This window comes from Acanthaster planci, linkage group LG05 (genome assembly GCF_054643075.1).
Source record: "Acanthaster planci isolate LZ-2023a linkage group LG05, COTS_SCS, whole genome shotgun sequence".
NCBI lineage: Eukaryota > Metazoa > Echinodermata > Asteroidea > Valvatida > Acanthasteridae > Acanthaster > Acanthaster planci.
Window position 1 is genome coordinate 12,963,980 of NC_141781.1, and position 19,465 is coordinate 12,983,444.

General features: G+C 39.2%; 1 protein-coding gene across 2 annotated transcripts; it reads left to right on the plus strand.

The window, feature by feature from the left end:
* Positions 1–84: 84 nt before the first annotated feature.
* On the plus strand, positions 85–18,179 carry LOC110987321 (bifunctional peptidase and (3S)-lysyl hydroxylase Jmjd7-like). Of its 2 annotated transcripts, XM_087137158.1 has the most exons (8): positions 85–416; positions 2,928–2,969; positions 8,078–8,229; positions 9,886–10,055; positions 11,661–11,815; positions 14,854–15,018; positions 15,493–15,601; positions 16,386–18,179. In XM_087137158.1, the coding sequence occupies exons 1-8, from the start codon at positions 85–87 to the stop codon at positions 16,536–16,538; spliced, it is 1,278 nt and encodes a 425-aa protein (XP_086993284.1). In that variant the 3' UTR covers positions 16,539–18,179. The 2 variants fall into 2 exon arrangements, with proteins under 2 accessions (XP_086993284.1, XP_022105661.2); XM_022249969.2 differs by lacking the exon at positions 2,928–2,969.
* Positions 18,180–19,465: the final 1,286 nt, after the last annotated feature.

Sequence of the window (19,465 nt, forward strand, 5' to 3'; positions counted from 1 at the left end):
TCGTCTGCATTTCTGTGAAGTCTAACTGAAAATTATGTGCACAATTTCACATTCCTTTCAGTACAAAATCAGAAAAAGAGAAGAATGGTTACACGTGAAAGTATTTTCCGCTCATCTTTAGGGGCAGTTCGCCGAGCTTTTTTGTCGTGCAACATTGTTGTTTGTGTTGTGTGTTTCTTTGCGTTTTCGAGCTCCAAGAACGTTGACTGTGTTGACGAACCACCAGCCATGCCAGCGGGCCACTTGAAACCGCTCGGGTGGCACCGGGTAGCTGAGGCCGGTGTAGACACCGTACAGTTTGTGCCAGAGCCAGGTGTTTTCTTCGAAGACTATGTGCGGAAAGGGCGACCTTTGTTGATGAAAGGGGCTGCAAGAAGTATGAAAGCTTTCAAACTTTGGAATGATGAATATATGAGGTAGGCTATAGAGTCCAGTCTAGGACCCCTAGGCCTTCGGTACTAAGCATATATGTGTACGTGTATGATGTAGTATACATGTACATGTATATGTGTGTACACATACATGTACATGTATGTACATGTACCTAATCAGTGACTTGTTGAACTTGTAATGTAGGGGCGCATAATTAAGTCTAACCTTGTAATTTAAAAATTTATTTGAGCCAGACTAACAACGTAACAAGTATTATTAGTCCACATACATGACATATACGTAACATGACTTGTGACTGTTCCGTATCAGTTATCACATTAGACTTATCTTCATTTAGGCCTATTCCACATTGTTAACTGCTGGTGGCAGTGCTAAGCCAGATTTTGTTATTTTGTTTGGGAATTAGTCTGACATTTGATTTTCCTTAGTAGCCTTTGTCCATAACTGTATAGTTTCCAGAGGCAGATCCCAATTTTCGTCACCCAAGTCTGATTGGTTTGGTAGAAAGTATATAGGTACTTGTATGCATAGAAATTTCAAAATCAATGAATAACCAAACTGATATTGCCAAAAAGTGCTTGAAAAGTTATTTCCAATGATACTTTACCAAGATCATCTCCATGGGGCCAGACACATGAAAGTTATGGTACTACATGTACATATACGTTTTCATGATGTACAACATGTACCGGTACATGTACGGTACATGTATAAAATTTCTGTTCACCTGACTTAACACTGATGAAGCAATGTACTGACAGATCCAGCTGTGTGACCGAAACTACATGTACAGTACATGTACATGTATATTGTAATAATGGGCCCTGCTTAAAAGTTTGTAGTTTTCTGATTTACATGTACAGTACACATCAATTTTGGTGGCACGAGTATGAATTTTTTTCTTTAAATTGTAATATCTTACTTTTTAAAATTCTTGGAACTACTGAATAATTATACTTTGCATGCATAAATAAACAAATTCCATGTAACAATTGACTGAGGCATAAACTGTCCAATCACAATTTTGCTACCATGCAAATTAGCCCTTCAGCCAATCACGATTGAGCATTACAGTCGCGTGTGCAGTGAAGCAGGAAACAGCTTTTTTAGAATGCCGATGAAGTACTTGTGCATGTACATACATCCAAAATCATTGACTGTATATACATGTGTAGCATGTTCTTCATAGAATGGACCAAAATGCAACTTTGGCTGTCATTTTTTAAAACTTCTAAAAGAGTGACTTTGATCATGTAAAATATAAATTATATTTATACCTTCAGATTTATAAAAATGATTATATGGGGATAATTAGGCATAATATGTACTTATGGTGGAAATTTGGTTGGCTACCATTGCAAATCAAATGGAGTTAAATTCATTTAAAGTTTTACGTCAAAGTGATTACACCAGAGGACTTGATTTCAAAACTTCTTTCAACAAGAAGGAGAATTCAGTATATTTTTCGACTGATGTATTTTGAAGCACCTAAGAAATAACTTTTAAAAAATATAAGCCACGGGAAAAAAAAGCACAAAATCGACGGAAAATGATAAGAAAGGTTTGGCTCTCTTCATTCTCTTACCATTTATAATCGCACTCACTATACCAACATACATGTATTTGCCAGGTCTTGTATATTTTGACCACCAAAAATTATCTTTAAGTTTGGCTGCATCATAAAATTTATAATGAGTACAATACTGGTATGTTCGTTGCGAAAGTTATGTTTGACAGAACTTTGATCACATTCGGGAATTTTGACAGAAACTGCATAACGTTTGAGAATGCCGAAAATGCTGTCACATATACAGTAGTGCTCGAAAATTCCATGCGTGATTTTCATTTTGCCGGTTATTTTCGAGATAACCCCGCTGAAAAAAAATTAAAATTAACAACTCTGAGCATTTTCGTCATGAATCGTATTTTATGTCTCGAATGTTATTTTTTTGCGAACGTTAATCAGAATGATGGAATTTCTTTTGAGAAAAATTGTTCCGAAGAGAAAAATCACGGAGCGTCGCCATTCTGTGGAGGGGTTCATGAATATCGAATAAAAAAGAGGGCGCACTATCTGGGTTGATGTCAAAGGTCAAACAGGCCAGAATGCAGCGAAATGTTTCTCTAACGTCACCGCGAGAGATTGATGGAAGCCGCAAAATTGCCACGATCAGTATTTTGGACTGTGGGTTTCGGGAACATACATACTGGATCGGTCCAGTTGTAAAAGGGTGATGGTTTGGCAGTGCTTTTTTGCGCTCTTTTTGAAAGTTTGTTTTGTACATCAATATACATGTATGGATTTTACTTGCTTTTTTGCAGTCGATTTTTTTTACACTAATGACAGAATCGGATGACATTCGCGACTTTTGACTTTGGGACCTGATTAATTGTGAGAGGTACTTTTTAATTTCCTGGTTATGGTTTTAATACATGTATGTGTAAATATTATTACCTTTCACCACATATAAATCTGTGTAAAATAACCTCGGGGATTATCACTCAGTAAATTCTGTTTGCTCTGATTTTATCAGGGAGTTCATGTCCCTCAAAATTGGCAACATTCGACTCTTAAGGTAATTAACGCCAATTAACAGTTGACATGGTCATCATTGTTCCAGACATCAGCCATGACTTGCCTCATTACATCAAACATTGGAAATTAATTCACTGCTGTTCACTTCATGAAAATTGAGCCCCCAAAGTTGAACATTATCTAATATTCCATATTTTGAGGAACCTGCCATATGTCAATCTTCTTTATACTGTATTTTATATAGACACTCTGTAAAATCCAGTTTTAAATGATAAAAATGACTAGTGCAACGGGCAGTTGACATGCGATACGGCGGGCCTAAAAAATACCTTTCCGATGTTAACTTTTAAATAATCAAATAATGATACAATCACAGTGAAAATGGATAAATTCCTTAGTTTCAGCAAAAATTACGGTGATTTTGATTACCCTAATACCAGTGCAAAAGGAGGGCTTTTGTCTGCATGGGCAACTCAGCATACACGTGTTTCTCTGAAACTTTCTTATGGTTTTTCATGATGGCTGACGTCTGCTTTACTGTACATCAAGCTATAGTTTGCATATTTGTAAAAATAGAAATTACGTCACACAAAAGTTTTTTTGGGGGATTCCCCTTGCAGCACGCACCCGGAGCACAAAACCGAAAACGAGGTTTTGTGCCTTGAAGTGGCGCAGTGATCGCCACGTACCGGTACATGTATACATGTACATGTACATGCCCATTACCTTACCTACCGATATATGTACTTAGAAAGTGGTGAAACAAAGAGACCTGGATACTGTGGTGCTGAGGTTGGTGTAATTTTCATCAAGCTTTTTCCCTTGCCCTTTCCCTCTGTGGCCTGGGTTCAATTCCGGGCTCGGTCCTCGTGTGGATTGGGTTTGCAGTCCTTAATACCCAGAATATTCTTCTCGGGTTTTCCTCATACAATTGTACACTGTACGTGTACATCTAAACCTGGGGGGGGGCATTCCACAGTCAGTGACATTACAAGGCAGAATTTTAACTACTGGTACACTGTTTGTATTGTAGTTACAGTATGTAAATAGAAATATCTGGGGCTTGTAATAAGTACTGTACAGTAACACGTACTTGTACATGTAAATGAGTTAAGGAGAGTGAAGAAATACCGTAGGTGGGAAGTTTCTCACCCAAACTGCATACGCATTTCTCATTGAACAGCAAGTAAAATTGTGTCCGGAAACCGATGTTACGCAAAAAGGACATGGGAAAGCATCGTGTACAGTCAAATTGAAATATCCTACATGTATGTCCCTGACTTGCTAGAATGATGTTTACCGGTACATGTAACTTGACTTACATGTAATACACATACATACAGTAGGTTCTTAGGTACAGAGGTGCAAAATAATTTAAGTTAAATGTTTGCCTTGCCTTTTATGCTGTGAAAACTTTAGTGAAAATACCGGTAGTAACCAGCTGGTAACTGACGTTGCATAACTGATGTTATGCTTACATGTGCATTTGCCATAGGATTCACACATGCCAAATCATAATTGAGAATTGGTTTGTAATACATGTACATGTACATGTACATGTATCTCATGTCCCTGACTCGTTCGAATGATTTGTTTGATATGGAATCATACATGTACCTTGGTTCATGATGCACAGATGCACAAGTGAAAGGAGACATACAATAGTCAATTTTCTTTTTATTTTATGAATACTTTATTGTAAACATGACAGTAACTGATTCATTAAACTACAGAGTACATAGATATATTCATTTGTCTTAAACACAGAAACACTGCAATTTTTTAAAAGCAATGATTCTGTCCAGATTTTAAAACCTGAAGCATACCCTGTTATTAACCTACAGTATGTGTATGTTTTAGAAAACATGGTTATCATACAACAGTGTGTACATGTGTACTTGTACTGTATAACCACAAAAATGTCATTGATTACAAAACTTTGAATTAATTTAGCTTTATTATCCTGTAGTACTTAATAGGGTTTTACCATGTTTACTTGGCAGTGCATTTGACATGTACAAATGCACATGTACTCAGAGTTAACCTGAAATTAGAAGGATCTTATGAAGGTTAGAGTACCGGGGTACATGTACTGTACAGTACATGTACCAACTCTTTAGCTTTAATGAGAAGTGCTTTTGTACATAGACAACTGTTGGTAGTGGCAGTTTTCACCATTACAGCATCTCTAATCAGGAGGCAATTTTTGAAGCCATCACCATCTCTGCAGTGAACACATTCATTCAGTTTTCACTTCCTTGTGTTGCGCGTGCAGCCGCCGGAGTTCCTCTCTGTCGATGTGGTTAGAAGGTGCACTCCTGTGGAGGGACTGCGACAATAAGTTTATCGAATCCCCAGATTCGTTTGCTTGAAATATACAACCAGGTAGTTGAACACCTTGAGTCAGGACGGTGGAGGGAAAACGATGGTGGGACAACTGTTTAATATCAACCTGGCTCGTTTTATTCGGATACATGTATTTAAACCATCTCTTCAACAGTTCTTTAATCTTTGGTTTCTCTATTTACACGAACTTTGTTACTTCACCAAATTTCATAGCACTATCTGATTGCGACTCAAGTTCTGCTGATGCTGCTCCGGTACCATTTTCTAACTTAAAAGACTACGTCAGTAGCCAACATTACCTACAGCAATTACTCCGGTAGACTTCTATAACTTCAACTTCTACGTCAGTAACCAGCCCTGCTGCAATTACTCTGGTAGATTTCTATACTAGCACCAGCTCCTTACTGCAATTACCAGTACCCACTTGAGTACTCCGCCAGTTTCAACTGTGCCTAGCCTGTGCAACCTCTCGGTGTCGCCGGAGTCGCGTGAGTCGCCGCTGTCGACCCTAATGTGGAGTATCACAACTTAATGCGACGACTTACTGACATACATGTGCATACATGTGCATACATCATTACTGACATACATGTGCATACATTATACTTTACCATGAATTATTTTCAAGCCAATTCATCACCATTCATATCGGGAAAGTCATTTCCTAAATATATTCCTACAGTGCAACCGGAGTCTTCTAAATACGTTATCACATTCTTAAAGTGTACTCAATCACAATGTAAGGCTTCCAGAAATCATAATGTGCAACAGATATTAATTATACAGTGACAGATTTGTTCAAACTAATCGATCATCAATCTGGAGACACTCTAAATCATTAATAAGCAAGAACTACCAGACAGGAGATGTGCCTTGGAGATCCTAAATAACAAAAGACAAGAAAGTCTCTAATCCGATACCTAACGTGGAGCATCACAACTTATTGCAGCGACTAAAGTGAGCGTGTCACGCTCGCCTTTTTATATTCTCCCGCCGCGCGTCTAAGAATTCCTTTTGGGTTCGATAGTTGTTATCACGTAGCAACCATACTGTACATGTACGGTGGCGCTCTTATTCATTGCCCGTCGTATTCTGTTGAATTGCCTAATTAGACAAAATTATCTCTTTAGAATCAACTGAAATGTAAAATTATTCCATCACATAAAGGTGAGAACAGTTAATCAGGAGAATCCATTAACCAGTGTTCGGAGTTAATTACGTGTTTTGCTAGATGACGTCACACATCCAACAGCTTCCGCGGCTATGCACATGCGTACTGTAGATACTGGCTTGTGACATATGGACTCTCTCTAGGCATATGTGTAAATCATACATAGATTATGGCTATGTACAGGGAGTCACTGATAATAATTCGCCAAGGTTTTAACAATAGAACCTGCTCGAGAACTACATGTAAATGAGACGGACTATGCTCCTGGCATCACACTTGATTCTGGCAAACAGATTATGGTACCCACAAAATGATGGTCATATACTGCAATGAAGTATCAACTTTGTAGAGCACATTTATAGCCATATCAAATTAAAGCTCACTTCCTCATCTTTCATTTTCCTTTCAAATTTCATCGGCTTAACCGACGACTTTTGAAGATATTGCTCTCCAGAGAAAATCACCCCTCAAACCAGTCATGATGAGGTCCTTCACCATGTTGAAAATTGATGCCTACACTCCATAGCGAAATAGAGCAATTTGGAGGGCCCCGTTTGGTCCAATACTTTCAGAAATACGAGCTGGCAGTCCTGCTGATACATGTAGATATGTGTGTGCATCCTCCTGCTGATAGATACATGTATGCATCCTCCTCCTTAACAACCACAAAGTCAATCATGTCCATGGGCCATGAAATGCTCTGATAGCAGAGAATTTGAAGTCTACAAATTGTGATTCGGTCTGCCTAGGCAATATTGGACCTACCGGTATTTGCTGGCCTGCAATGCTCAGGTGAATGAATGGGGCCAGTTTATCATTGTTTTTGTGGTAACTGACGTTACACAGTGGTTTCTACGTGTACATTTCGATAACTGACATTACACATTTTGAAGCATCCGTTTTGGCTCAGTGATACAGTATGTTGAGTATCCCTACATGTATTTCTGGTACGGAGAGGAAGACATTTGGTCATAGATTAGAAGTCCCAAGTTACACCATACAGATCACCTTCTTTGTGGAATTAAATTTACAAACCCATGTTTTTTGTAACTGACGTTACATTCCTTATGGTAAAACAACAACATTTTTGTAAAATTCATTCATGGTACATGTAACTCCATCCATGTGAAAGATTACCTTTTAGAGCATTAACATAGTGGAGATACAGGAAGCCAGTTATACATGTGTGTACGTCAATGCATTCTTTTTTACCTTTATGTTATTAGCATATTTTGGCCGTCATTTTGAAAATGGCTACCTTGATAAGAAATTTTGTTGATTCCTAAAACTTTAACCCAAGTATTGTTTAAAAATATGCATGTAAGGTGTTCAAACCAAATATCATTCTGAAGTTTTGGCATTTCTACATGTACCGGTATGTCGTGGAATTGCCCTGTGTATGTTCGAAACTAGCGGTACATGTACAGTACATGTACTCATTGTCTCCTCTCTGCACATTACTTCCGGCGTGGGAGCTTAATAGTGCCTAGGGTGCTCTTGAAACATCCTTAATATCAGTATGTTTACTGCACAGATACATGTACGTGTACCTGTACATGTACTTGTAAATCCAGCGTTCATGGTGTTGTGACAAAAGCATACATGTATGGTACCTGTGTGTTTCCACTTAGAGCTGCGTTTGGTGATGTAGAAGTGGAGGTGGAAGAAGGAAAGAAGGAGAATCGTTCAAGGGGTCTGTGGGCAATGAGACTTGATGAATTCCTCGATGAATACCAGCTGGGGGACATGTACATGGTGGCCAGTGTGCCAAGGGAGATGGCGGGTATGTATAACATGTTGCTAGTACACCAGTTCAGCAATGTACATGGCATGTACCAGTACATTTACAGTGGGAATTGACTACGTTAGATACTACCCCGTGAAACCTGGTCTGCCATTTTTCTCAAGACTCTTAGAGGGTTCATGCTTGGACTCTGTTTCTGCATCAATTGAAAAAGGAAATGCCAAACACAATGATAAAATTGGAAAATGAATAGCACAAATGGGTCGGATTCGAACCAGGGACTATGGATCTGTAGTTCAAATCACTACCAACTAAGCTATCGAAGTGACGTAATGGATTCCGTTTTTGAAATGTCTTAAATGGTGTATTGAATTGTCCCCTCTTCATGAATCATTGGTCACCCCAGCTACTGAAAAAAAGTAGCACACCAGGTTTCACGGGCTAGTATTAAGTCGCTTCCTTTACAGTGTGCATGTACATGTACACAATGTACCGTACCTGCCGACTGTTCAGAGTTACATGTAATCATCTATTTCGATTTTCAAGTTTTCAGTGGCCAAAAAGACTGTTCAGATTTTTCAATTTTTTTCGAAGAAAAATGAAAAACAAAATATCTGAGAAATGTTTTGCAAATTACATGTTCATGTACAGTACCCCGTACTACTGGGGATACATGTATGTGTTTGTCTCAAATGCCGTTTAATAGCACTGCACACTTGGAAGGGTTGACCTCCTCCATTACTTCCAGGACTGTGAGGTTTTGAGCATTCATAACTGAAATTTTATTACAAATATGTGCAATACAAAACTGCTGCAAACTGCTTGCTGACTACATTGACCTAAAATACAAATCTCAAAATACGGAGGGCCTGATGTTTCGATCCTAGCAGAATCTTTCTCAAAGGCAAATTTCATTGTCTCAATCATACAGTTTTCTCTGCTGTCATGTACATGTGTGCTCTAAGATTTCACAAGCCCTTTCAGGATGTGGTTTGATGCCGTGTGGGGATTCATTTACCTCATACGTGTACATGTACCATATCAAAATAAAATGATTTGTGACATTTAATAGATTTTTACTTGCCCACACCTGCACGCAAGACTCGCAACTAATGCTCACTCTCAGTCATTCAACTGAAAGGTCATCACTGTCAGTAGTAAGACAGCTTGACGAATTACTGTGCTTGTACAGGTGCAAATGTACATGTTCATGTATCTCCTTCATTCTATTTCCTTGCCCTCAAATGGAAACTTTGCATTTTAATTGGCTGAATTGCTGAGTAGCTGGTCACTGTCATCGAGACGAGGCAATCCTCCTCCTGTTTTACCATCAAAACTTTCTGCAAAAAGTGCTACAATGCATTTGGGCCTGCGCTTGAGCTTGCTGGCCTGGCAGCAGCGGCTTCTTATTCCTGTCGACAGATTAGTCTATGAAATATAAGTAAGTTTCGGAAACATCAGGTTTACTGTTCTGTATGCATGTACATGTATGCACCAAAAACTCCTTGCCCCCATGTGTACATGTACATATACAGTACATTCATGCCATACATTGCTGAAATTCTGGCAAACGACCTCAACACATGGCAGCTGATCATGGTTACATGCCCCCAATCAGCCTGTTGCCCACCCTTGTATCCTGAAATTGTGATTACATTTGAATGAAGCTGCCATTCCCTTCTCTCTGCTCTGTAGGCGAGGTGGAACTGTTGAGCTGCATGCTTTGTGGTGGTTTCACCAAGAACCTGCAGGATGCTGTCATATGGTTCAGCAGTGGTGATACCAAGTCGGTTCTGCACTTTGATGCTCTAGATAACATCAACTGTGTCATGGATGGACGGAAGGAGTTTTTCTTAGTAGACAAGGTGAAAGTGTGTTACTCATACATGCATGCAGCTAAAATATTTTTGGCCAAGCGCAGATGTTGCATGAACTCTCAGGGCATTTTGCGATGAGCCTTCCGGAGCCCAGTGCTGTGCAGAAAATGCAAGGACGCATTATTTTTACCAAAACTTTTAAGTGGCCATCAAGCCCATCTTGCATGTACCGGTACCAGTAGACACACAGTACATGTACATGTATGTTCGCATATAGTTTACATATACCGGTATGTACTGGTAATTTTCGTAAACCTACCGGTACATGTACAACAGGTCCTCCATTGCCGCTAGATGGAAAAGGGTTGAGAGATACATGTACATGTACAGACATGTACATGTAGCTTTAGTGGTGGCTAGGTATCTCTCTCTGAAATCCTTAGAAACTCTTTGTTTCCTGTTTCAACCATGCCGTAACACTGCATGATAGGAAGCATACGTATTCAATTTAGGTGTTAGCCCCCTTGCATTTAATCCCCTCTTCTCTTACCGTAGTTGTGCTAAGCATGTTAGAGAACAGTAGTTAATCTCTGTTGGGATGAAGAAACCCCTTCCCCCTCAAAATAAGACCAACAAAACAAAAATGTTGCACAGTTCCTGGTCTGATTGTTCAGGATACATATGTACTTGTACTCATATGTGTACAGTGTACATTCGACCAACAATTATTATTCAGATATAATTGACCATTTGGATACAATTCAAAATTCTGTTCAATTGACAAAATTCGAAAGCCAAGTTACAAATGTACATGTACCTGTAAAGTCCTTCAGAAGGTGCAAGAATGGCCAAACACTTCTAAAACCCAAAACTGAAACATTCTGTGTTTGGAACTTTCCAAACGAGTACATGTACACTCACAAAACTGGGCCCATACATGTACATTTACAAAGTTTACATGTTGAAAGGTGCAGACTTAATCAGATGTGAGTAATGTGTTGTTAAAGACATTGAATAAAAAGTGTCAAGATTTCTTGCTTCCTTTTTCAGTTGTCAGTAAAGCTTGCATGGGATTTTCACAAATGTACAAATGTACGTGTAGTACACATGCACATGTCATACCAACACAACGGTAAGCAAACAGGTGCATGTACAGGTACCTGTACTTGTAACTATCAGACAAAAATACAAAATTTCAGGCCTAATGTGCATGTATACGTACGTGTACCGTGTACCGGTATGTTATCTGCTGTGATGAGAAATTGTGAAAGTTTGACTTGATATCACCCTGTGTTGATCAAGAAATGACTGATTTCTTAATCTTCTCTCTGAGCAGACATGTGCAAAAAGTGCATCCTTTTCCATGCTGAAGCAAGCTGTGTCTTACTGGTGTGATCAAAAGTTATTTTAATCAATGATTTTTAGGGAAAAAATAACATGCTTTTTGAAAGGTTTAGTCTTGAGTAACACTTGGGTTGCCATGTTGGTTTGATTTAAGTGCCTAATTTTCAGAAAACTGATACATGTACACGTATGGTCGCAAACAAATAAAATTTAGTTGCTCAAATTCACATCCGTGGCCCAATCATTTTCAAACAAAATACCGACAACTGTGATGCCTTAACATTTCAATGGTCTTGACTTCAACTACAGAATGATAAAGCCAACGTCTTCATTGACCATCCAGAGGGTTCCTTCAGCGGTGTGGACGTGGATAAAGTTGACATGTACAAGTACCCAGGACTTAGCCAGGTGCCATGGTACAATGTCACCATGCAGCCAGGAGACTGTTTCTTCATTCCTTACAGGTTAATGCTCAATTCCTTTCATGGGCTATTTGTCCACCTTTTATTTATTCTCGTGGTGTAGTTTGGCACAAAAAATAATCAACATGTAGTATTTTGTTACAGAAAGGTTTCTTTCTACCGATAAATAAAATCCATTGCTTAAATTGTACGTGTATCTTCATGTAGCAAATCTCGTCTTTTCGCCGATTATGTTTGGCGTGTCATATGTCACTCTCTGTGGTCACATGGTTATTGAAAAAAGTCAGCGATTGGACAGTCCATGAATTGGTATCATGCAGTTAGCAATCAGGATGTTGCGGTGGGTGTGGATGCAGTGCATGTTTCGTGACATGCATGAGGTCCCATGGTTGTTTTGAAGAGATTTGGTGATATTTTTTTTATTGGCGTCACGAAAACGTCGAGATAACCGGATACAAGGCATTTATTATTCCGAAATTACGGTACATACATCTCCCAATACATGTAAACGTAATTCACACACATGACAACATGTAGATACCTGGTACATCTACATGTACATGTATCTGTACATCTGCACATGTGTGGTGCACATGTTGGGCATCCATCCAAGTCAGTTATATGCTAAGCTGTGCGGTTATAACGCCTAATTCTGTTAGGTCCCTTTGAGAGCGCTATAGGCCTAACGGGAATCTACTGTATTTCAGCTTTTCGATGTTCAGTGCTGGTCTCCGACTTCCACCCCAGCCAGCTTTGATTTCACCGGTTGCATTATATTTTGTGCAAAACCGAGAAACATACTGCCTTGAAATGTTAATGCTGTCTTCCTCAAGTAATCTTCTTGATATATATTCCAGAGAATTACAGTACTTTTGTCTCAGACTTATTTTCCTCCGCTTTCCATATTCAGAGATGCGCATGTTTGAAACCTCAGAGAACAAAAACTTCCTGATGTCTTCATGTACATGTACAAATACTACTTAATGAAGAAAGGTTGCAAAATTATTTCCCACTGCCAGAGAAAATCTGTGAAAACCTTTTGCCATTTGTGGGAAAAATCATGAAAATCTTTTGCCACTTTGGGGAAAATCTTTGAAAATATTATCCCACTTGTGTGAAGAGGTGTGAAAATATTTTCCCACTTTTGGCACACTTTGCGAAATGAAAAGGAATCCCTGGAAGAGAAAAGAATTGAAAAGATTTTTCCCATTTTGATGTTAACTTTCAATCGCAATGTATTGTATGCATCTCGTAACTTTACTTCAGTATCCTAAAACATTTTGTCAATAAAAGTGGGAATGCCAGGTGCACTTTGAATGCAACAAGAAAATAGTTCTTTTTAGGAAACTTTTTTTTTGTGCAGTCAAAACCAGACAAAACCTACCTGCAATCTCAGCAGTTCTTGTTCCTCAATGTACATGTACATGTAGGTTGAAGCAGGCACTGGTTTCTGTAGGACATGTACAGAAACCACTCTTTGGTCTGTGGTTTCATTCCACACCTAACACGCTTACTAATTCACATGATGCAAAACATGTTGTGGAGTGCTAAAATCATGGCAAAAATTTAAAACCATCAGGGACACACTCTGCTAATGGGACAGTACCGGTATCTTATAAATTAATATAATGTAATGTGTTTAACAGCACAAAGTAATTTATTAAATTGGTCGAGCTACATGTGCAGTGTACATGCACCTACCAGTAGACTGGTAAATGGATACTTGCATCTGTCAAAGTCTTCCGTGGAGATGGCTCTCTGGTGCTCCCTTCCGTACATGTGTATAGTGCACGTACATGTAGTAAATGGGAAACACCCTTGCATACTTTTTTGGAAGGTTTTTAATTTTGCAGATCTGTATTTGAGTCCTGGTGTGGGGTACATGTAGATCTCAGAGTGCGAAATTGGACCAAAAAAGTGCTCGGACAAAATGTCATAAAACAATCAATTTTGTTCTGCCATTACCAGCTTTTGATCTGCCATATCACATGTATAAAGGTAGAGTTGTAACTTGTCATGTAAAATTTGTGCACTCTGCACAGAACGCACTTTTAACACTCAACCACTTAATGCACACAACATTATGATTATTTAAGAATATATTTACATACATGTAACTTTGTGCATGTACTTCAGTAACTGTGTAGGTCTAGTGCACCATACTTGGGTTGAACTGGAGGAACTGCACGAACGCAGCCAACCACTACTGGTCCATATTACCTGGTACCCAGATTATGTGTCATGCATGGTCACCACAGAAAACCGGACATAGGTTGACAACATGACCTACCCACGTGTGTACCGGCACATACACGTGTGGCACTCGGTGACATGGGCCGGTGATGAGCGATCAGCCCTGATGAATGCCGTGGGCGTAATTAACGTAATTTAACACAAAACTAATAATAAATCGGATGCCATAATCCTACATATCGTGTTGATATTTTAAGAGCTGTTATTGATATTTTGGTCAGACAGCATCTTTGATTTTGCTTGGACAAACACAGTAAGTGCTCGGAAAATGTGAGATGCCCGACCGTAATTTCACGCTCTGAGATCTAATAATTTGTGACCGATGGCAAAGGGGAAAGTGGACCCCAAGATCTCTACATGTGCATGGATACAGTGTACATGTACATGTATTGCAGATGTGTATCCTCTTAAGTCAGAGCTTGCCTCTTGGTTCAGCAGGCTTAAAAGCAACCCGCATGTCTCTGTGAACCAAGCACTGAATGAAAAATATGCAGGATATGGTATCCATTTGAAGCTACACGTAAACCGGTACACGTTGAATGCTCATTGTTTTGTGCGTGTTCTCAATGGTACTGTGGTACAATATGTGCGCATTCACACCGATAGTGGTAAGGCCGGTGCATTCTGATGTGAGTTATGAAGTGAAAGGAATTTGAGGTCACTCTGGCAAAAACTTCCCTGAAGCTGCAATGCATTCAACTTTGCCAGTATTTGATCTGACGTCACAAAATTGCATTCAAGTTTACGATCATGCCAAGCAGGAACTATCCTTCAGCAAGTGCAAAACCCAAGTCTTTTTCAATACTTGTGCCTTCTCTCAATCACAGGTGGTTCCATCAAGTTCGTTCTGCGGCAGGACGCAGCCTGGCCATCAACATTTGGTTTGTACACCTCCTGCAGTTCAACTCCAGTGACTGTAAGGCCAAAGGCAAGTTGCCCGACTTTGAACCTTTGGCGCAGTTTGAGCTGGCATCAGACTCAGAACAGCTCAGGTGAGGCACAATTTTCAGTTGTTGCCGGTCCGTGTGAATGCAAGATTGGCAACACTGTAACAAGCAATAACCCAAATGGTGTAGTGGTGTACTTTTTGTTGTCATTTATTTTAGTCATTAATGGTGAGTGAGGCTACTGGTTAAAATTCATTCCTTTGAATAAAAACGCTCTACACATTTGGCAGTGTACATGTAGATGATTTTTGGCCATAAATGAATACAGTAAACCAACTTGTTAAAAGTCAACAAGCTGGGGTGTGAAGTCTGCATTTTCTCTTCTTCAATTTTATTGCTGAATTGACATGAAAAATTGAACAAATGTCGAGGATTAACATTTTTGTCATTCACCAATACTTTTGCCATCTACACATGTATACTTCACTCAATGTGCTGCAATTTCTTTAAATCACACCAATTTTACCTGCTCAGCTGCAGACCAGGTACATGTATTTTTTTTAAATTCTTGCATTACAGAGGTGAAATAGCCAACTTCATTGACGAACTTGACGATGCAGAACTTCACATTGAAGACCTTTCTAAACTTGCTGCTGACTTGGAAATATCGGACCAGGAGTCACTGAAAGTGAGCCCATATTCCGATACATGTAGCTTCCTACAGGGTTATCATCATAATGTCAGGTTTTGTTTACTTTTTATCTTTGAGTGTGCTTCTCAGCACACTATTGATGACAGAAATAATTATCAAGCTGAGTCAGCCAGGCCATGCACAAACACGGCACTGCACATGTCACACAATTAGACATGTACTGCCTATTGAGAAGACATGCTTTACATTGCAACTAATGGTCCTCTGGTGAGAACTTGTTACATGTGTGCACAGGTTTATGCATGCTTGACATAAGATGTGCTGAGCACACACGATCCAGGCGCCCAAATGAAACATTGCCCATGAAAACTCTCTGCTCTTTACCAGGCGTGGGGGGAGGGGCTTCATGTTGGGGTGGACAAGCCCAAATCAAAAAAAGGATTCTTAAACTGTGAGCATTGTATCAGTAACATAGCCTTTCAGGGTTACTACATCCCAGGCACTTTCATTGTCAGCATTGTTGCTTTTTGCCCCCTTTTTGGAGGGGGGGTGGTGGTGTTGAGAGACTACATGTAATGAGGTTCCTATCTGAAATACATGTATCTTTGTCAAGAACAGTCTTGTTATCCTCAAGGTACATGTGTGACATCAATGTTCGTGTACAAGTAGACTAATGTAAAATTAATGCAAATTATACAACCGTGTCTCTGACATGCATTGTAGTTGGTTCTGTGAATTCAGACATAATCTTGAATATGTACATAGAAATGACAAAAGTAAGCCAAACTCTGGTAATAATTGTTTTCATTTCCATGTGCAGGTGTTTCAAACTCTGGACCAGGACAAGGATGGTGGAGTCACCATAGATGAGGTCTACTCATGCAATATGAACAATGTCCAAGCCCAAGCTCCGGGATTAGCAACGAGGGACACAGATGGGGAGAAATTTGACGATAACCATGATGAGTTATGACCTCCACTTCTGTTGACTGCAGTTTGCCCAGACATCACTGAAATAATGGGTTTCATTGGCGTGTAAGTCTATGAACTGCAATGCCTTCCAAAGATTTTGTACAAACAGGGTATATATGAATATACCGGTAATGTTTTTTTTTTGCTACAAGTAATGCTAATGTGTTCAGATGCTTGAAGGCAGTACATGTATGTAACAGAACAGGTAGCTCATTCATAAGAAGCGAGTACATGTAAGAACAGGAAGTTGCCATAACTACCCAAGTTTCAGCACTGTTCAGAGACATGAACATATATACCACAGTTCTCTGTCTTTTTTTGGTTTCCTCACAGATTACTTTAATATTACAAAATCACTCAATGTAATTATTTTGGCTGTGCATCTTTAATGTAAAGTACAGACTTATACATGTACATATACCTATAAAATATGTATTTGGTATAAGCAGTTTAGTTTTGGAAACGCCAGGACCGTTTGTTGACAAGGTTACCTATATGTGCACACATAACGTACCTATGCATACATGTACATGTAGTAATGTAAATGTACATGTAAGCTTAAACAGTCACATGCAGGTCTGACTAATTCGTGTCTTACATTTTAATTCTTGGTTCAAAAAATGGTCCGCTTTAAAATGTACCTTTACTTGGAACAAATGCCAACCAATGATCAGTTCACACATATACATGTATTGCTGTTGCTATTTTTAACTGGGGTAGCTGCTCAGCAAATCACTGTTGAAAACGCAACAAGAAATTTACCTACTGTAATTGTACCTATACATGTATATGCATGTACAGGTCCAAGTTACTGGAAGCAGAACTAACATGTTTTTTTTTTCTTTTTTGCCTTTAATAGCATTATTAAGAGTATTTTAATATCTGTTAAACAATTTTACATGTCATATGTACAATATACATGTATGTAGATTACACAGGTACTTGTAGTTTGGGAAATTTTAGATTTTACAATTTGAACAAGCAATATCAAAACACAGATAGACAGCACCCGAGGAGTCTAGAAAAACAAGTTAAAGCAAAGCATTGTAATCTGAACTCATTTAATTTTGCCATTAAAGTGTCTAGTTACTGCAGGTATACGTACTGTACGCCGTTACTGGAAATTTATCTATAATTAATTATACATGTGCATAAACATAATTACAAACATCACTCAATATAGAGCCACAAAAGAAGTGAATACCAGATGTCACATTGCCATCAATGATATCTTGGAAGATCTCAATACACATACTATTATGTACCGGTACATGTACTATAGTACCGGTAGATTCCCATTATAGTGCTGTTAGAGGGATGGAACAAAATTTTGGCATACATACATTGTAAATACAGCACATTAACCAATGCAGCCCTGTTACGGTACGTACGTGTACGTTTTACACTGCACACTGTTCATCTTCAGAAAGTACATGTACACATATGGATGTACATGTACCTATGTAATTTTCCAGTACCAAATACATGTACATGTATGTAATGTTTGAAGGATGAATTTTGAGCATGATACCGGTACATGCCTTGTGCACGTACAGCCGTCTGCAGTTGTAACATTGTACAAAATATGTGTTTTATTGGTGTCTGGAGCCCAATAAAGTGGTCGCTTTATTTTTGAAGCCAATGGATTTTCTGCCTGTATGAAAATATGCACTGTGCAGGCTGCGTGAATCTGCATGAGGTGATAATGCGTGGTACGCTGGTTCCTGCTGCTAAAAACAGTGAGAGTAACACAATGGCTGGGAGCAAGTGGCCCTCATGACGACATGCTGACATGACTAGTACATGTACATGCAAGTGCCAGTACCGATGTGGCGGTCTCGGCTGCCTCCTGGTCAGACATTTCAGCACGACACAAGCACAGTCTCGTTGGTCTTCCGTGCTGAGATGACTAACTTGCATGGTACTATAAGCGAGCGCAGATATGGCATGAAGTACATTTATTTTTACCATATTTGGTAAGGGGGACTGCTGAGACCGGCACACTGGTATGGGTATTTTCCAAAGTTGACTACCTGAATACAATATAAACCATCAGAAGGATTTCTGCAAGTTAACCAGATTCATGTGTACATTTACATGTACCCAGTACAAGCATACATTTACGTATTTTCCATTTTCATTTATTTATTATGGCTTATCCCAGTAGTTTTACACATAACAGTCATGATAGTCCAGTGACGTGCAATTTTCTGTCTGACTGTCACCAGGTACACACATCTACATGTATGTGGGTTGCCTTTTCACACTCATGCACTGCTGTTCTCACCAGTGTTGTAGTACTCGGTACTCGTACTCGAGTACTACTCATGTACCGTTTTCACAGTACTCGTTCTTGTACTCAGACGTCCAAGTACTCGTACTCGAACTACAGTTCTTGTACTCAGGCTACAAAATACTCGGAACTCGACATCCAAAAATTGTACTCGAGCATCAAAGTACTTGGGAAAGAATTCCATATACGAAGTTCACTTTTTAGGAGAAATTTTTGCTCCAGGACAGATTTAAAAAGGGGCGACATTTATTTTTGGGGGATAGAGATGTGAAAGGGGGTTCAGTAACTTAGGGGGACAGGTTTAAAAAGAAGGGGCCCCACGCAATAAAACGGCAAAAAAGTGAGTCCTTTTGCCGTTTTTTTTCCCCTACTATATCCTCTACCGTTTCCTTTTTCCTTCACTATCCCGTCCTTTTATTTCTCCACAGTTTTCCTGTCATTAGTACAAGGATTATTCCAGTTAGTATACACATTTAATACATTTAATCCAAATTGTGTCGTAAAGGGGAATCGAACCTGCAATGAAGAGAACTGTTAGGTATAGAAATACAGCAGTCTAACTGACCACGCCACACAAGCGCTTGTTGCCGGAGGAAGTCGATATGTTCCATATAAAGTACGGTTGAATTAAGGAG